Source organism: Carcharhinus amblyrhynchos, unplaced genomic scaffold (assembly GCF_965287045.1).
Source record: "Carcharhinus amblyrhynchos unplaced genomic scaffold, sCarAmb.v2.hapA chromosome_349, whole genome shotgun sequence".
Classification (NCBI taxonomy): Eukaryota; Metazoa; Chordata; class Chondrichthyes; order Carcharhiniformes; family Carcharhinidae; genus Carcharhinus; species Carcharhinus amblyrhynchos.
The window spans coordinates 63,479-80,975 of NW_027650089.1; the positions used below are offsets into that span (position 1 = coordinate 63,479).

Sequence of the window (17,497 nt, forward strand, 5' to 3'; positions counted from 1 at the left end):
GAATTCCAGAGATTCATCACCCTTTGAGTGAAGAAGTTCCTCCTCAACTCTAATCTGAACTGCTCCCCCCCCTTATTTTGAGGCTGTGCCCTCTAGTCCTGCTATCCTTTCTAGGCGGGAAGAATCTCTCTACCTCTACCCTATCTAGCCTCTTCATTATCTTGTAAGTCTCTATAAGATCCCCCCTCAGCCTTCTAAACTCCAACAAGTACAGACCCAGTCTATTTAATCTCTCCTCATAGGCTAACCCCCACATCTCCGGTATCAGCCTGGTGAACCTTCTCTGTACTCCCTCCAAGGCCAATATATCTTTTCGCAAATAAGGGGACCAAAACTGCACACAGTACTCCAGCTGCGGCCTCACCAGTGCCCTGTACAGTTGCAGCAAGACCTCCCTGCTTTTATATTCTATCCCCCTCGCTATAAAGGCCAACATTCCATTCGCCTTCTTGATCACCTGCTGCACCTGCAGACTGGGATTTTGCGACTCATGCACAAGGACCCCCAGGTCCCTCTGCACCGTCGCATGCTGCAGCTTTTCACCTTTTAAATAATAATCCCTCCGACTATTATTTCTACCAAAGTGGATAACCTCACATTTGCTGACATTATACTCCATCTGCCAGGTCCTCGCCCACTCGCTCAGATTTAAGTTGCTTTGTCGAATGACTGCCAGCTCAACGCAATTGTTCAGGGAAGGCTAGTGCTTTTGGACAATTGCCATGTAATCTCTTGCCTTAGAATGTCCAAAGGAGATTCTCCAGTGCATCGTTAGGTACCCTTCCCCCAGTTTTTGACATGGGGGAGTTACAGGCCACTGTATCACAGTTTTCTCATGATACAAAGCTAGGTGGGAATGGAAGCTCTGAGGAGAACACAAAACAGCTACAAAGAGGCAGGCATCTTGACTGAGTGGGCTACAAGATGGCTGATGGAACATTATGTGGGGAAGTGCGAAATTATTCAGCTTGGTTGTAATAATTATAAAGAAAGTTTTTTTTTTAAGTGTGGAACTTGTAAATGTTGGTGTTCAGAGAGACTTGAGCTAGGAACACGGAGAATTAGCACACAGCCACAGCAATAGCATCATAAAAGCAAAACCCTGCAGATGCTGGGAATCTGAAACAACAGAAAATGCTGGATAAACTCAGCTGGTCTGGCAGCTGCTGTGGAGACAGGAAATCTCAGCCCCGTTCTGTACCCAGAGGGTTGTGAATGTTCCATTATTAAATCATTGAAAAGATAAATGGTGTATTTGAGATAAATATTACAAGGGAACTGGAGTACAGGAATAAATGATTCTTAAAGAAGATTTCACGAAACCTGGAAAACTGTGTGCAGTTTCTAACTCCATGTTTAGGAAAGGACGGACTTGCATTGGAGGCGGTACGGTGAAGGCTCACTAGATTTATCTGTATCCATCACACACACACTCACTCACTCATACACACACACACACACACTCATAAACACACACACACACTCATAAACACACACACACACACACACTCATAAACACACACTCACACTCACTCATACACACACACACACTCACTCACTCATACACACACACACTCATAAACACACACACACACTCACTCATACACACACACTCACACTCACTCATACACACACACTCACACTCACTCACTCATACACACACACACTCACTCACTCATAAACACACACACACACTCACTCACTCATACACACACACTCACACTCACTCATACACACACACTCACACTCACTCACTCATACACACACACACTCACTCACTCATAAACACACACACACACTCACTCATACACACACACTCACACTCACTCACTCATACACACACACACTCACTCACTCATAAACACACACACACACTCACTCACTCATACACACACACACACTCACTCATAAACACACATACACACTCACTCACTCATACACACACACACTCACTCATAAACACACATACACACTCACTCACTCATACACACACACACACACACACTCATAAACACACATACACACTCACTCACTCATACACACACACACACTCATAAACACACACACACACTCACTCACTCATAAACACACACACTCATAAACACACATACACACTCACACTCACTCACTCATACACACACACACTCATAAACACACATACACACACACACACTCACTCATACACACATACACACTCATAAACACACACACATATATATACAGATAAACACACACTCATACACACACACACACGCACACATATACAGATAAACACACTCATACACACACACACTCATGCACACATACATACACACACACACATACACATACCTAGAACATTACAGCGCAGTACAGGCCCTTCAGCCCTCGATGTTGCACCGACCGGTGGAACCAATCTAAAGACCCTCTAACCTAATCTATTCCAATGTTACCCGTATGCCTATCCACTGACCATTTGAACGCCCTTGAAAGCAGAAGAGTGGTGAAAAAGGCATATGGGAGACTTGCCTTTGTTAATTGAGGCACATGTACACCGAGATCTCTCTGCTCGTCAACACTAGTAAGAGTCCTTCCATTAGCCCTATATTCTGTACTCCTGTTGCTCTTACCAAAGTGAATCACCTCACACTTTTCCGCATTAAACTCCATTTGCCACCTCTCGGCCCAGCTCTGCAGCTTATCTATGTCCCTCTGCAAACTGTAACATCCATCCTCACTGTCTACAACTCCTCCGACTTTGGTGTCGTCACACCAAACACACACTCATACACACATGAACACACACACTCATAAACACACATACGCGCGCGCGCACACACACACATACACACATACTCATGTACACACTCAGACAAGCACACACACACATACACATGCACACAGATACACACACTCATGCACACACATACACAGATACACACTCATACACACATTCGCACACTGTCACTCACACACACACACACACACACACACAATAGATGTACACACATATGCATACACACAAACTCACACACACACACAGATACCCATACACACACACACACTCTCTCACACACACACACATACACACACATGCACACTCTCAGACACACTCATACACACACAGATAGATACAAACACAAATACACACATACACAAGACATACACATACACTCACACATATTCACATAGACACACACATACTGTCATACACACAAACAGGTATACACACACACACACACGTACTCACACAGACATGGACACACACACACACACACAGACATGGACACACACACACACACCACACATATTCACACTCACACACATAGATATGCACAGACACATACAGGTGCACATGCAAACACACCCTCACACACACTCCGCACAGACCCACATAGAAGGATCTCAACAAAACAAATCACTCCCAGCTGGGCGGTTTCAAAGCCCCCTTTTGTGGAAAGTGATTTGATTCACAGCCTGTGCGGGGGAAATTATCGCCAGGGCAGCAACTCATCCCCGACATTAACATTTCAAAATAAAAGATTGATTTGAATGAGAGTGTCCACACCGGAGCGAGAGGGGAGCCGCGCTAATTGCAGTCACAGGAAGGGTTGATTGTGTGAACTGACCCCAATAATTTGACTAATTAAGCAGCAGAAACCTGGCACAAAGGTGGAGGCACATTGAGGAGCTCCGACTGCCATTCACAGAAAGGTGGAACACGGCTTCAGGATCAAAGACATTTGCTTCAATCGACTGAATTCACATTTATTATTCAAATTTTTTTTTTCAATTGAATACCTTTCAAAGCTGTTGTTTTCTGTCAGTGCGATGAAGAGTTGAGCTAATCTTTGGGTTGTTTACATAACGCTTTTCACGGCCTCGGCACATCCCACAGCTCTTCGGGACTAAACGAGGCTCCGCGGAACCGCAGCAGCCGGCGCGGTGCAGGAAAGCTCAGCTGGCCTGTCCACGCACAGCAAGATCCCACACACACAAAAAAAAAAGCAATGCGGGCGCGCGCGGCGGCGAGCACACGGCTGCCTCACAGCGCCAGGGACCCGCGATCGATTCCCAAATCCAGCCTGTGTGGAGCCTGCACGTTCTCCCCGTGTCTGCGTGGGTTTCCTCCGGATTCCCCCCACGGTCCAGGGTTCGGCGGATTGAAGTTTGAAGTTTATTTATTAGTGTCACAAGTAGGCTTACGTTAACACTGCAATGAAGGTACTGTGAAAAATCGCCATGTTAAATTGTCCCTTAGTGTCAGAGGGACTAACTGGGATAAATGCCTGGGGGGTTACAGGAGTAGGGCCTGGTAGGATTGTGGTTGGTGCAGATTCGATGGGCCGAATGGCCTCCTTCTGCACTGTAGGGGTTGTATGATTCTATAGTGAACCAGGAATAAATGTCGTGAGGAGATCCCCTCCCACTCCTCTAAACTCCAATCAATATCATCCTAACCAACTGAGTCTCTCCTCATATGACAGACCCGCCATCCCAGGAATCAGCCTGGTAAACCTTCACTGTGCTCCCTCCCTCTCTCCATTGACATAACACCAGTGGGAAGAGAGGTGGGGGGAGCGGGGTGGGGGGGTGCGGGGGTGGCGCTCATGTTCAAGGTCTGGGCTGAATGCCAGGCACCTTCACCAGAGTCACGCTGGGAGAGTCAGCCCTCGTTCTGGACTTCAGCCCCCTGAGGTGGAAACACAAAACCTCCCATCACAGTGAGCTACACGTGACTCCAGGTCGAGACCGTGGCGTCCTCGTGCATCAGTCGCTGAAAGTTAGCGCGCAGGTACAGCAGGCAGTAAAGAAGGCAAGTGGTATGTTGGCCTCCATAGCGAGAGGGTTTGAGTACAGGGATAGGGATGTTTTGCTGCAATTATATAAGGTGTTGGTGAGGCCACACCTGGAGAATCGTGTGTAGTTTTGGTGTCCTTATCTGAAGAAGGATGTCCTTGCTATAGAGGGAGTAGAGCAAAGGTTTACCAGGCTGATTCCTGGGATGGCAGGTCTGTCATATGAGGAGAGACTAAGTCATTTAGGATTATATTCACTGGAGTTTAGAAGACTGAGAGGGGATAGAATCATAGAGGTTTACAGCATGGAAACAGGCCCTTTGGCCCAATTTGTCCATGCCACTTTTTTTTTAAACCCCTAAACTAGTCCCAATTGCCCATATTTGGCCCATATCCCTCTATACCCATCTTACCCATGTAACTGTCTAAATGCTTTTTAAAAGACAAAATTGTACCCGCCTCTACTACTGCCTCTGGCAGCTTGTTCCAGACACTCAGCACCCTCTGTGTGAAAAAATTGCCCCTCTGGACACTTTGATATCTGTCCCCTCTCACCTTAAACCTATGCCCTCTAGTTTTAGACTCCCCTACCTTTGGGAAAAGATATTGACTATCTGGCTGATCTGTGCCCCTCATTATTTTATAGACCTCTATAAGGTCACTCCTCAGCCTCCTACGCTCCAGAGAAAAAATATCCCAGTCTATTCAGCTTCTCCTTATAACTCAAACCGCCAAGTCCCGGTAGCATCCTAGTAAATCTTTTCTGCACTCTTTCTAGTTTAATAATATCCTTTCTATAATAGGGTGACCAGAACTGTACACAGTATTCCAAGTGTGGCCTTCCCAATGTCTTGTACAACTTCAACGAGACATCCCAACTCCTGTATTCAATGTTCTGATCGATGAAACCAAGCTTGCCGAATGCCTTCTTCACCACTCTGTCCACCTGTGATTCCACTTTCAAGGAGCTATGAACATGTACCCCTAGATCTCTTGTTCTGTAACTCTCCCCAACGCCCTACCATTAACTGAGTAAGTCCTGCCCTGGTTCAATCTATCAAAATGCATCACCTTGCATTTGTCTAAATTAAACTCCATCTGCCATTCGTCAGCCCACTGGCCCAATTGATCAAGATCCTGTTGCAATTGGAGATAACTTTCTTCACTGTCCACTATGCCACCAACCTTAGTGTCATCTGCAAACTTACTAACCATGCCTCCTATATTCTCATCCAAATCATTAATAACAGTGGGGCCAGCACTTGTCTCTGAGACACACCGCTGGTCACGGGCCTCCAGTTTGAAAAACAACTCTCTGCAAGCACCCTGTGGCTTCTGTCAAGAAGCCAATTTTGTATCCATTTAGATACCGCACCCTGGATCCCATGAGATTTAACCTTATGCAACAACTTACCATGTGGTACCTTGTCAAAGGCTTTGCTAAGTCCATGTAGACAACATCAACTGCACTACCCTCATCTACCTTCTTGGTTACTCCTTCAAAAAACTCAATTAAATTTGTGAGACATGATTTGCCACTTATAAAACCATGCTGACTGTCCCTAGTCAGTCCTGGTATCTCTAAATGCCTGTAAATCCTGTCTCTCAAAATACCTTCCAACAACTTACCCACCATAGATCTCACAGAAACTTATAAAATTCTAACAGGGTAGATTGAGAAAGAATGCTCCCAATGATGGGAGGAGTCCAGAACTAGGGGCCATTGTGTGAGGATAAGGGATAAACTGTTTCGAACTGAGGTGAGGAGAAATTTCTTCACCCAGAGGGTGGTGAATGTGTGGAATTCACTCCCACAGAAAGTAGTTGAGGCCAAAACGTTGTCTGATTTCAAGGAATTAGATATAGCTCTTGGGGCTAAAGGGATCAAGGGATATGGGGAGGGGGGGGAAGGGAGGCTGGGGGGATCAGGATATTGAATCCGATGATCAGCCATGATCAAAATGATGTGGAGATGCTGGTGTCGGACTGGGGTGGGCACTGTAAGCAGTCTCACAACACCAGGTTAAAGTCCGACAGGTTTATTTGGAATCACGAGCTTTTGGAGCGCTGCTCCTTCAGTCCAATCAGTTGGACTTTAACCCAGTATCGTGAGGCTTCTCATGATGGTCAAAATGGACAGTGGAGCAGGCTCGAACGGCCGAATGGCCTACACCTCCTCCTTGTTTCTATGACTCCCAGTGGCTGGCCAAGGTCCTTGGGGGCAGCTGGGTGGGATCCCCCTGCAAATCAGCATCAGTAACAGTAAAGAAAGGGTTAATTAAAAGATTGCCGCAGATCATGAGAGGGAAAGTTATAGAATAAAGCAGAGAATGGGTCCGATTAATATTGCAAATGGCACGTAATTTGCATAGCAAAGTATCTGAGTGCAATAATCTGTCTATAGCTGTAAGAGCATCCATTAAATTGCAAATATTTGCATACCATTTATAGTTCAAAGGTTATGAGTTAATTTAGCTTTTATACCATTGTTATCAGCTCACAGTAGCAACAAACAGTGTGTACCATCCACTGCAGCAACTCACCAAGCCTCCTTAGGCAGCACCTTCCAAACCCATGACCTCTACCATCTCGAAGGACAAAGGCAGCAGAAACCATGGGAACATCACCGCCTCCCACACAGCGCCAGGGACCCGGGTTCGATTCCCGGCTCGGGCCACTGTCTGTGTGGAGTCTGCATGTTCTCCCCGTGTCTGCGTGGGTTTCCTCCAGGAGCTCCAGTTTCCTCCCACAGTCCAAAGATGCGCAGTTAGGTGGATTGGCCATGCTAAAATTGCCCCTTAGCGTCAGGGGGATTATCAGAGTAAATATGTGAGGTTGTGGGTGTAAGTGCCCCCCCAAGTCACACACCACCCTTACTTCATTGTCGCTGGGTCAATTCCCTCCCTAACAGCACTGTGGGTGTGTCTACACCACACGGACAATGGGTTCAAGAAGGCAGCTCACCACCACCTTCTCAAGGGGCAATTCAAGTTAAAAGTTTAATTATTAGTCACAAAAAGGCTTACATTAACACTGCAATGAAGTCACTGTGAAAATCGCCACATTCCGGCACCTGTTTGGGTACACTGAGGGAGAATTTAGCACAGCCTATGCACCATTCTCACACTCCAACATCAGATGGGGCTTTTGACACTCTTTATGGGCATCACAGTGGTTAGCACGGCTGCCTCACAGGGCCAGGGACCCGGGCTTGATTTGGGTCATTGTCTGTGTGGAGTTTGCACATTCTCCCCATGTCTGCGTGGGTTTCCTCCGGGCGCTCCAGTTTCCTCCCACAGTCTGAAAGACATGCAGGTAAGGGACTGGCCATGCTAAATTGCCCCTTAGAGTCAGGGGGACTGGATAGTGGGGTAAATGCATGGCTTATGGAGATAGGGCCAAGATGGGATTGTGGTCTGTGCAGACTCAATGGGCTGAATGGCCTCCTTCTGCACTGCAACATCCTATGATTTATAGTAATGTGGTTAGACACAGAGTAAAGCTCACTCTACACTGTCCCCCATCAAACACTCCCAGGACAGGTACAGCACAGGGTTAGATACAGAGTAAAGCTCCCTCTACACTGCCCCCCATCAAACAGTCCCAGGACAGGTACAGCACGGGGTTAGATACAGAGTAAAGCTCCCTCTACACTGTCCCCCATCAAACACTCCCAGGACAGGTACAGCACGGGGTTAGATACAGAGTAAAGCTCCCTCTACACTGTCCCCCATCACACACTCCCAGGACAGGTACAGCACGGGGTTAGATACAGAGTAAAGCTCCCTCTACACTGTCCCTCATCAAACACTCCCAGGACAGGTACAGCACGGGGTTAGATACAGAGTAAAGCTCCCTCTACACTGTCCCCCATCACACACTCCCAGGACAGGTACAGCACGGGGTTAGATACAGAGTAAAGCTCCCTCTACACTGTCCCCATCAAACAGTCCCAGGACAGGTACAGCACGGGGTTAGATACAGAGTAAAGCTCCCTCTACACTGTCCCCCATCAAACACTCCCAGGACAGGTACAGCACGGGGTTAGATACAGAGTAAAGCTCCCTCTACACTGTCCCCCATCACACACTCCCAGGACAGGTACAGCACGGGGTTAGATACAGAGTAAAGCTCCCTCTACACTGTCCCTCATCAAACACTCCCAGGACAGGTACAGCACGGGGTTAGATACAGAGTAAAGCTCCCTCTACACTGTCCCCCATCACACACTCCCAGGACAGGTACAGCACGGGGTTAGATACAGAGTAAAGCTCCCTCTACACTGTCCCCATCAAACACTCCCAGGACAGGTACAGCACGGGGTTAGATACAGAGTAAAGCTCCCTCTACACTGTCCCTCATCAAACACTCCCAGGACAGGTACAGCACAGGGTTAGATACAGAGTAAAGCTCCCTCTACACTGTCCCCCCATCAAACACTCCCAGAACAGGTACAGCACGGGGTTAGATACAGAGACAGGTTTGGAGGTTAAAAATCTCACCCAAAGGACGCCGTTGACACTGCAGCACTCCCTCGGTACGACAATCGAGTGTCAGGCCGGATCATAGGCTTAAGTGTCTGGACTGGGGCAGCACTGTGGCACAGTGATTAGCACCGCTGCCTCACAGCGCCAGGGACCCAGTCACCACCTGTGTGGAGTTTGCACATTCTCCCCATGTCTGCACGGGTTTCCTCTTGGGTGCTCCGGTTTCCTCCCACAGTCCGAAGGTGGTGCGTTGGCCATGGTAAATTGCCCACTAGTGTCAGGAGGGTTAATATGTGGGGTTACGGGAATAGGGCCTGGGTGGGATTGTGGTCTGCGCAGACTCGATGGGCCGAGTGGCACTGTAGAGATTTTATGACCTTCTAAGCAACAACCTTCCAACTGTGAGCTGCGGGAGTGCTGCCCACTGACTCACAAGCAACCAGAACATCTGACCAGCGATGTGTTCCTAATGACGTTTCACTGGAAGGGTATATATTTATAACACAGATCACAGACGGGGTGACAAGAAGGGCACTCTTAAGATCTGAACAGCACATGGTTTGTGGTCGGTGATAAGGAACGAAAGCCTGAGGCTACAATTTAATTGCGCCTTCCCACAGAAAAGGGAAGTATTGTGTTCAGAGAGAGGCAGACATTCCCGAGACGCTGGGTAAGGTTTGATGGATGCAGGAGAGAGGGGTGGGGGTGTTAGCAGTGGCCCCAGGGTGTGATGGATGTTGGCGGCAGGATTACACTGACTGCTGCCTCGGATAGTGTTATTCAGCCTGTCACAGATCAAGGTTAAAATATTTCCACCTTGCCGACCTCTGATACAAAGGCCTAAGAGATTTTATTAATTTTATGACACGCAGCTCCCCTTCAGACAGCCAGGGGAGATATATATCACAAAGAGCAGGTTGCTTTTAATTAAAAGTAAGAATTTAATCTCTTCTACCCATCAAATCTTTCCACATTGCACTGAACTATGCTCAGAGTCCTGGTTACTGCAGTGTGGCTGGAAGCAACAAGCTCACATCTGGCCATCAAAAGAGAAAATGCTGGAAAATCTCAGCAGGTCTGGCAGCTTCCCTAAGGAGAGAAAAGAGCAGACGTTGAGTTTGTCTGGACTCGAAATGTCTGCTCTTTTCTGCTAAGAACATAACGTAAGAACATAAGAAATAGGAGCAGGAGTCGGCCATCTAGCCCTTCGAGCCTGCCGCGCCATTCAATAAGATCATGGCTGATCTGAAGTGGATCAGTTCCACTTCCGCTGGTGGAATTCAAATTGAATGACCATCTTTTGTGAAGGAGCAGCGCTCCGAAAGCTCGTGCTATCAAATTGGACATTAACCTGATGTTGTGAGACTACTTACATTGAATGTTTGCGGATGGGGTGCCAATCAAGTGGGGCTGCTTTGTCCTGGATGGTGTTGAGGTTCTTGAGTGTTGTTGGGAGCCGCACCCATCCAGGCAAGTGGGGAGTATTCCATCACACTCCTGACCTGTGCCTTGTAGATGCCAGACAGGCTTTGGGGAATCAGGAGATGAGTTACTCGCCACAGGAATACCAGCCTCTGACCTGCTGTATTGGCCATAGAAATCCCAGCCCTTGACATGTTCTATTGGGATCTGTACCTTCCCTAGTGAGATTGCAGTAATGTGGTGACCAGAACTCTACGCAGTACTCTAACTGTAGTCTAACTAGTGTTTCCACACTTCTAGTCTGATAGTTCTAGCCTGCAGTTCCTGGCTGATACCTTGGGTGTGGGACAATATCAGAAAGTATCCTCATAGAATCATAGAGGTTTTCAGCGTGGAAACAAGCCCTTTGTCCCAACTTGTTCATACTATCCTTTTTTTAAAACCCCTGAGCTAGTCCCAATTGCCTGCATTTGGCCCATATCCCTCTATACCCATCTTACCCATGTAACTGTCTGAATGCTTTTTAAAAAACAAATTTGTACCCACCTCAATTACTACCTCTGGCAGCCTGTTCCAGACTCTCACCACCCTCTGTGTGAAAAAATTGCCCCTCTGGACACTTTTGTATCTCTCCCCTCTCACCTTAAACCTATGCCCTCTACTTTTAGACTCCCCTACCTTTGGGAAAAGATATTGACTATCTAGCTGATCTATGCCCCTCATTATTTTATAGATCTCTATAAGATCACCTCCTAAGCTTCCTCCGCTCTAGAGAAAAAAGTCCCAATCTATCCAGCCTCTCCTTATAACTCAATCCATCAAGTCCCAGTGGCATCCTACTAAATCTCTTCTGCATTCTTTCCAGTTTGATAATATCCTTTCTATAATAGGGTGGCCAGAATTGCACACAGTATTCCAAGTGTGGCCTTACCAATGTCTTGTACAACTTCAACAAGACGTCCCAACTCCTGTATTCAATGTTCTGACCAATGAAACCAACCATGCTGAATGCCTTCTTCACCACTCTGTCCACCTGTGACTCCACTTTCTAGGAACTATGAACATGTACGCCTCGATCTCTTTGTTCTGTAACTCTCCCTAATGCCCTACCATTAACTGAGTAAGTCCTGCCCTGGTTCAATCTACCAAACCTTGCATTTATCTAAATTAAAGTCCATCTGCCACTTGTCAGCCCACTGGCCCAATTGAACAAGATCCCACTGCAATCCAAGATAACCTTCTTCCCTTCTACTATGCCACCAATCTTGGAATATCCTATATGGCTTCTTAACCACCTTGTTTAGCTGTTCAGCAATGGGTCTGTGGGCATGGACACTAAGGTCCCTCTCCTCCTCCACATTGCTCAGTATCCCACCACTGGGCATTCCTTTGCCATGCAATGCCTCACACTTCTCCGCACTGAATTCCATTTCCCACATTCCTGCCCCTTTCCCCATTCCTATGACACATTCCCGAAGTCGCCTGGCAGATCCCACAACGCACCTCAGCCTCCCCTCCTTGGACATCTCGTGTGGAGGGTTGTCGCACAGCATCTTGTTGGAGCTGACTTCCAGTAGATAGATGAAGATGTTCTCCTGCCAGAATGGGAAGAGGCAGAGAAGGCATCACCAAACTTACACCAACATCAGGACAATTGCATCATGGAATTATACAGCAGAAACGGAGGCCATTCAGCCCATCTGGGCCAACTTTTTGAAATGAGTTCCACTTCCTCTTTTTCCGCTTCAGTCTGCAAACATTTCCATCTCAGTCATTTATTCAATTGCCCATTGAAAATGATTTCCAATTCCATCGCCCTTTCACACTTCAACCAGAAGGGAAATGTCATCATATTCGCTGACTTTATGGGCGTCACAGTGGTTAGCACGGCTGCCTCACAGGGCCAGGGTCCCGGGCTCGATTCGGGTCACTGTCTGTGTGGAGTTTGCATATTCTCCCCATGTCTGCGTGGGTTTCCTCCGGGTGCTCTGGTTTCGTCCCACAGTCCAAAAGACGTACGGGTAAGGGATTGGCCATGTTAAATTGCCCCTTAGTGTCAGGGGGGACTGGGTGGCAGGGTAAATGCATGGCTTATGGAGATAGGGCCAGGATGGAATTGTGGTCTGTGCGGACTTGATGGGCTGAATGGCCTCATTCTGCACTGCAACATCCTATGATTTATAGTAACATGGTTAGACACAGAGTAAAGCTCCCTCTACACTCTCTCCCCATCAAACTCTCCCAGGACAGCTACAGCACGGGGTTAGACACAGAGTAAAGCTCCCTCTACACTGTCCCCCATCAAACTCTCCCAGGACAGGTACAGCACAGGGTTAGATACAGAGTAAAGCTCCCACTACACTGTCCCCATCAAAGACTCCCAGGACAGGGACAGCACGGGGTTAGATACAGAGTAAAGCTCCCTCTACACTGTCCCCATCAAACACTCCCAGGACAGGTACAGCACGGGGTTAGATACAGAGTAAAGCTCCCTCTACACTGTCCCCATCAAACACTCCCAGGACAGGTACAGCACGGGGTTAGATACAGAGTAAAGCTCCCTCTACACTGTCCCCATCAAACACTCCCAGGACAGGGACAGCACGGGGTTAGATACAGAGTAAAGCTCCCTCTACACTGTCCCCATCAAACACTCCCAGGACAGGTACAGCACAGGGTTAGATACAGAGTAAAGCTCCCTCTACACTGTCCCCCATCAAACACTCCCAGGACAGGGACAGCACGGGGTTAGACACAGTGCATTACGGTCTATATAGCTGGGGCAGTGTTCGAGGGCAGCGTAAGGGGAGATTTACCCTGCATGTAACTCACAAACAGCCTCCAAGGGATGGAATAATGTTTGCAGTTTCTGGGCTCTGGGCAAACCAAAAACATCCAGGTTGCAGGTTTGAACATTTTCCCGCACAGATGTCCTGGTGACCCTGTGCCATCGGTACCATACCATTGGCCACAGCCTCGCGGGGGAAGGTGGGCAGTGTGCAGGAAACTGGCAGCAGAGGGCAAGAGGAGAGGTCAGAGATTTGATTCATTTCCATTCTTTGGATGTAAACAGATACGCAGCTGGAGTTGGAAAACAGTGTGAATATGTCAGAGGGAGAGTGATGAGTAAGATTTCTCAAAGACTGGTACCTACCACATTGGGAATGATTGTGGCTAGAACATCACTGATGACAGCTCGCAGCGAGAGTGTATCAATAACAGAAGCAAGATCCAGCAGAGCATTCTGTAAAGGCCAAATAAAATCAATTAGTATTTCACATTGAGTTCACAGCAGAGAAAAGGGGTGTGCAATTCACCCAATATAAATCCTGGTTAGATACACAGTAAAGCTCTCTCTACGCTGTCCCCATCAAACACTCCCAGGACAGGTACAGCACAGGGTTAGAGACAGAGTAAAGCTCTCTCTACGCTGTCCCCATCAAACACTCCCAGGACAGGTACAGCACAGGGTTAGAGACAGAGTAAAGCTCTCTCTACACTGTCCACATCAAACACTCCCAGGACAAGTACAGCACGGTGTTAGATACAGAGTAAAGCTCCCTCTACACTGTCCCCATCAAACACTCCCAGGGCAGGTACAGCACCGGGTTACATACAGAGTAAAGCTCCCTCTACATTGTCCCCCATCAAACACTCCCAGGACAGGTACAGCACGGGGTTAGATACAGAGTAAAGCTCCATCTACACTGTCCCCCATCAAACACTCCCAGGACAGGTACAGCACGGGGTTAGATACAGAGTAAAGCTCCCTCGACATTGTCCCCCATCAAACACTCCCAGGACAGGTACAGCACGGGGTTAGATACAGAGTAAAGCTCCCTCTACACTGTCCCCATCAAACACTCCCAGGACAGGTACAGCACGGGGTTAGATACAGAGTAAAGCTCCCTCTACACTGTCCCCCCATCAAACACTCCCAGGACAGGTACAGCACGGGGTTAGATACAGACTAAAGCTCCCTCTATACTGTCCCCCATCAAACACTCCCAGAACAGGTACAGCACGGGGTTAGATACAGAGTAAAGCTCCCTCTACATTGTCCTCCATCAAACACTCCCAGGACAGGTACAGCACGGGGTTAGATACAGAGTAAAGCTCCCTCTACACTGTCCCCCCCATCAAACACTCCCAGGACAGGTACAGCACGGGGTTAGATACAGAGTAAAGCTCCCTCTACACTGTCCCCCATCAAACACTCCCAGAACAGGAACAGCACGGGGTTAGATACAGAGTAAAGCTCCCTCTACATTGTCCCCCATCAAACACTCCCAGGACAGGTACAGCACGGGGTTAGATACAGAGTAAAGCTCCCTCTACACTGTCCCCATCAAACACTCCCAGGACAGGTACAGCACGGGGTTAGATACAGAGTAAAGCTCTGTCTACACTGTCCCCATCAAACACTCCCAGGACAGGTACAGCACAGGGTTAGATACAGAGTAAAGCTCTGTCTACATTGGAGAGCGAGGGGATAGTTGAGTTTTGTCTTTGGGATTGAGTCAGCTCCGTAGAGGAAATGCTGAGCTTCTATTGGTTGTATTTTTTGGAGCTGCAGTGATTGTAAAGATACAAACACTTGCTATGTGACTGGATGATCCTCAATGCAGGAGGTGTGTAACACTCGCCACATCAGCTCAGAATGTCCACTAAACGTATCAGCCAAGAGCTGTGGAGAGAATCTTCTGTATCTGCGATTATAGTTTGGAATATACTTTCTGAATGAACTGTGGATTCAACAGCAACTTCTCAAAGGGAAATAAATAAAGTAAGTAAAATGCAAAGACATTGAAGGAACAGAATAAATCGGAACAGGATCCTTTTACAAGGATGTTGCCTGGACTGGGAGGCATGCCTTATGAGGATAGGTTGAGGGAGCTGGGACTCTTCTCCCTGGAGAGACGAAGGTTGAGAGGTGACCTGATAGAGGTTTATAAAATGTTGAGAGATATAGATAGGGTGGATTCTCGGAGGCTATTTCCCAGGGCTGAAATGGTCGCTACGAGAGGACACAGGTTTAAGGTGCTGGGGAGCAGGTACAGAGGAGATGTCAGGGGTAAGTTTTTCACTCAGAGGGTGGTGAGTGAGTGGAATCGGCTGCCGTCGGTGGTGGTAGAGGCGAACTCGCTGGGGTCTTTTAAAAGACTTCTGGATGAGTACATGGGATTTAATGGGATTGGGAGTTACAGATAGTTCTATGGCCTGGTAGATATGGATGTGATCGGCGCAACTCGTGGGCCGAAGGGCCTGTTTGTGCTGTAGTGTTCTATGTAGAAGGCCGCTCAGCCCTTCAATTCTGCTCTGCTATACATAACATCATGACTGACCTGATTGTGGCCTCTCTCCACTTTCCTGTCTGTTCCCCATAACTCTCGAACCCCACCCCTGTCGATCAAAACTCTGTCTAACTCAGTCTTAAATATATTCCACCACCTGCAGCCCCCCTGCTCTCTGGATAGGCGGGGGATGGTGCGCAGTGGGGGGCTTTCCGGGGGTAGCGGGCAGGGGAGACAATTCTAAAGCCCAAGAAGAAATTGATCTGATCTCCATTTTGAATAGGAGATCTCTGATTGTGAAGTGGGGTCTCTTTAGTTTCGGTTTCCCCTGCGATTCTTCACCCCGCTCAAAATGAAAGTGTTACAGGGCTATGGGGGAAAGAGTGGGGAGAGTGGGACTAACTGGATATCACTGTCAAAGGGCCAGGACAAGCCCGATGGACTGAATGGCCTCCTCCTGCGCTGTTCCTGTGCCGTTTCAATCATACTTAATACTTGGAATTTTCAAAACAACAGCCAAATAACCAGAATAGCACCAATCAACAGGCCTTTCGCCCATCTAGTTTTTCTATCCCGCAGTATAATTCCCAGCTGAAGTCCGACCAACTCACAATCCCGGAATGTGCCCAGTCCCTCCCTGAGTTCAAATTTTCTCATTCTACTAATTGCCCCACATGTAGTTAACCAGTTTATTAGTAAAACTGTGTTTCCTGTTATAGTCTGTGGTTCTAAATTTGTAAATAGTGTCCGGTGTGTTTAAATTCCATTGACAAATGGAAATCTAACTTGGATACAAGTCATCCAAGCTTGGAATAACAATTTCATTACAGGCACACAGTCTTACTGCAGCTCGTTCCTCCGAGTCCCAACCATCCTCAGCTGCTTCATCAATGACATTCCTTCCATCGTTAGTGGGGATGTTCACCGATGATTGAACAATGTTCAGCACCATTCGCGACCCCTCTGAAGCAGCCCATCTCCAAATGCAACAAGATCTGGACAATATCCAGCCTTGGGCTGACAAATAACATTCATGCCACACAAATGCCAGGCACTGACCACCACCAATAAAGAGATCCTCTAACCATCACCCCTTAACATTCAATGGTGTAACCATCACTGAATCCCCCACTGTCAACATCATTGGGGTCACCATTGACCAGAAACTCAACTGGACTCACCACATTAACACAGTAGCTACAAGAGCAGGTCAGAGGCTGGGAATACTGTGGTGAGTAACTCATCTCCTGACTCCCCAAAGCCTGTCCACCATCTACAAGGCGCAAGTCAGGAGTGTGATGGAATACTCCCACTTGCCTGGATGGGTGCAGCTCCACTCCACCTCTCTCCCCTCCTTTAAAACAGGGATCAAAATCTCCCTTTATCACCAAGATTTTGATTATCTCTTCATATATCCCCATCACAGAATTGTTACAGAGCAGGAGGTCATTCAGCCCCATTGTGTCTGCACAGGCTCTTCAAATGAGCAATTCACCTAGCGCCATTCGCCTGCCTT

At 47.7% G+C, this 17,497-nt stretch overlaps 1 protein-coding gene across 1 annotated transcript in view; it reads right to left on the minus strand.

Moving 5' to 3' along the window:
* The window catches only part of LOC145339221 (cGMP-dependent 3',5'-cyclic phosphodiesterase-like), a gene marked incomplete at both ends in the record, with an annotated part of 143,738 nt that overhangs the window by 63,337 nt on the left and 62,904 nt on the right, over positions 1-17,497 (minus strand). Inside the window, 2 exons of the mRNA XM_080183617.1 lie at positions 12,191-12,282; positions 13,842-13,931. Of these exons, the coding sequence (XP_080039743.1) occupies positions 12,191-12,282; positions 13,842-13,931 (182 nt within the window). The remainder of the gene's footprint in view (positions 1-12,190; positions 12,283-13,841; positions 13,932-17,497) is intronic.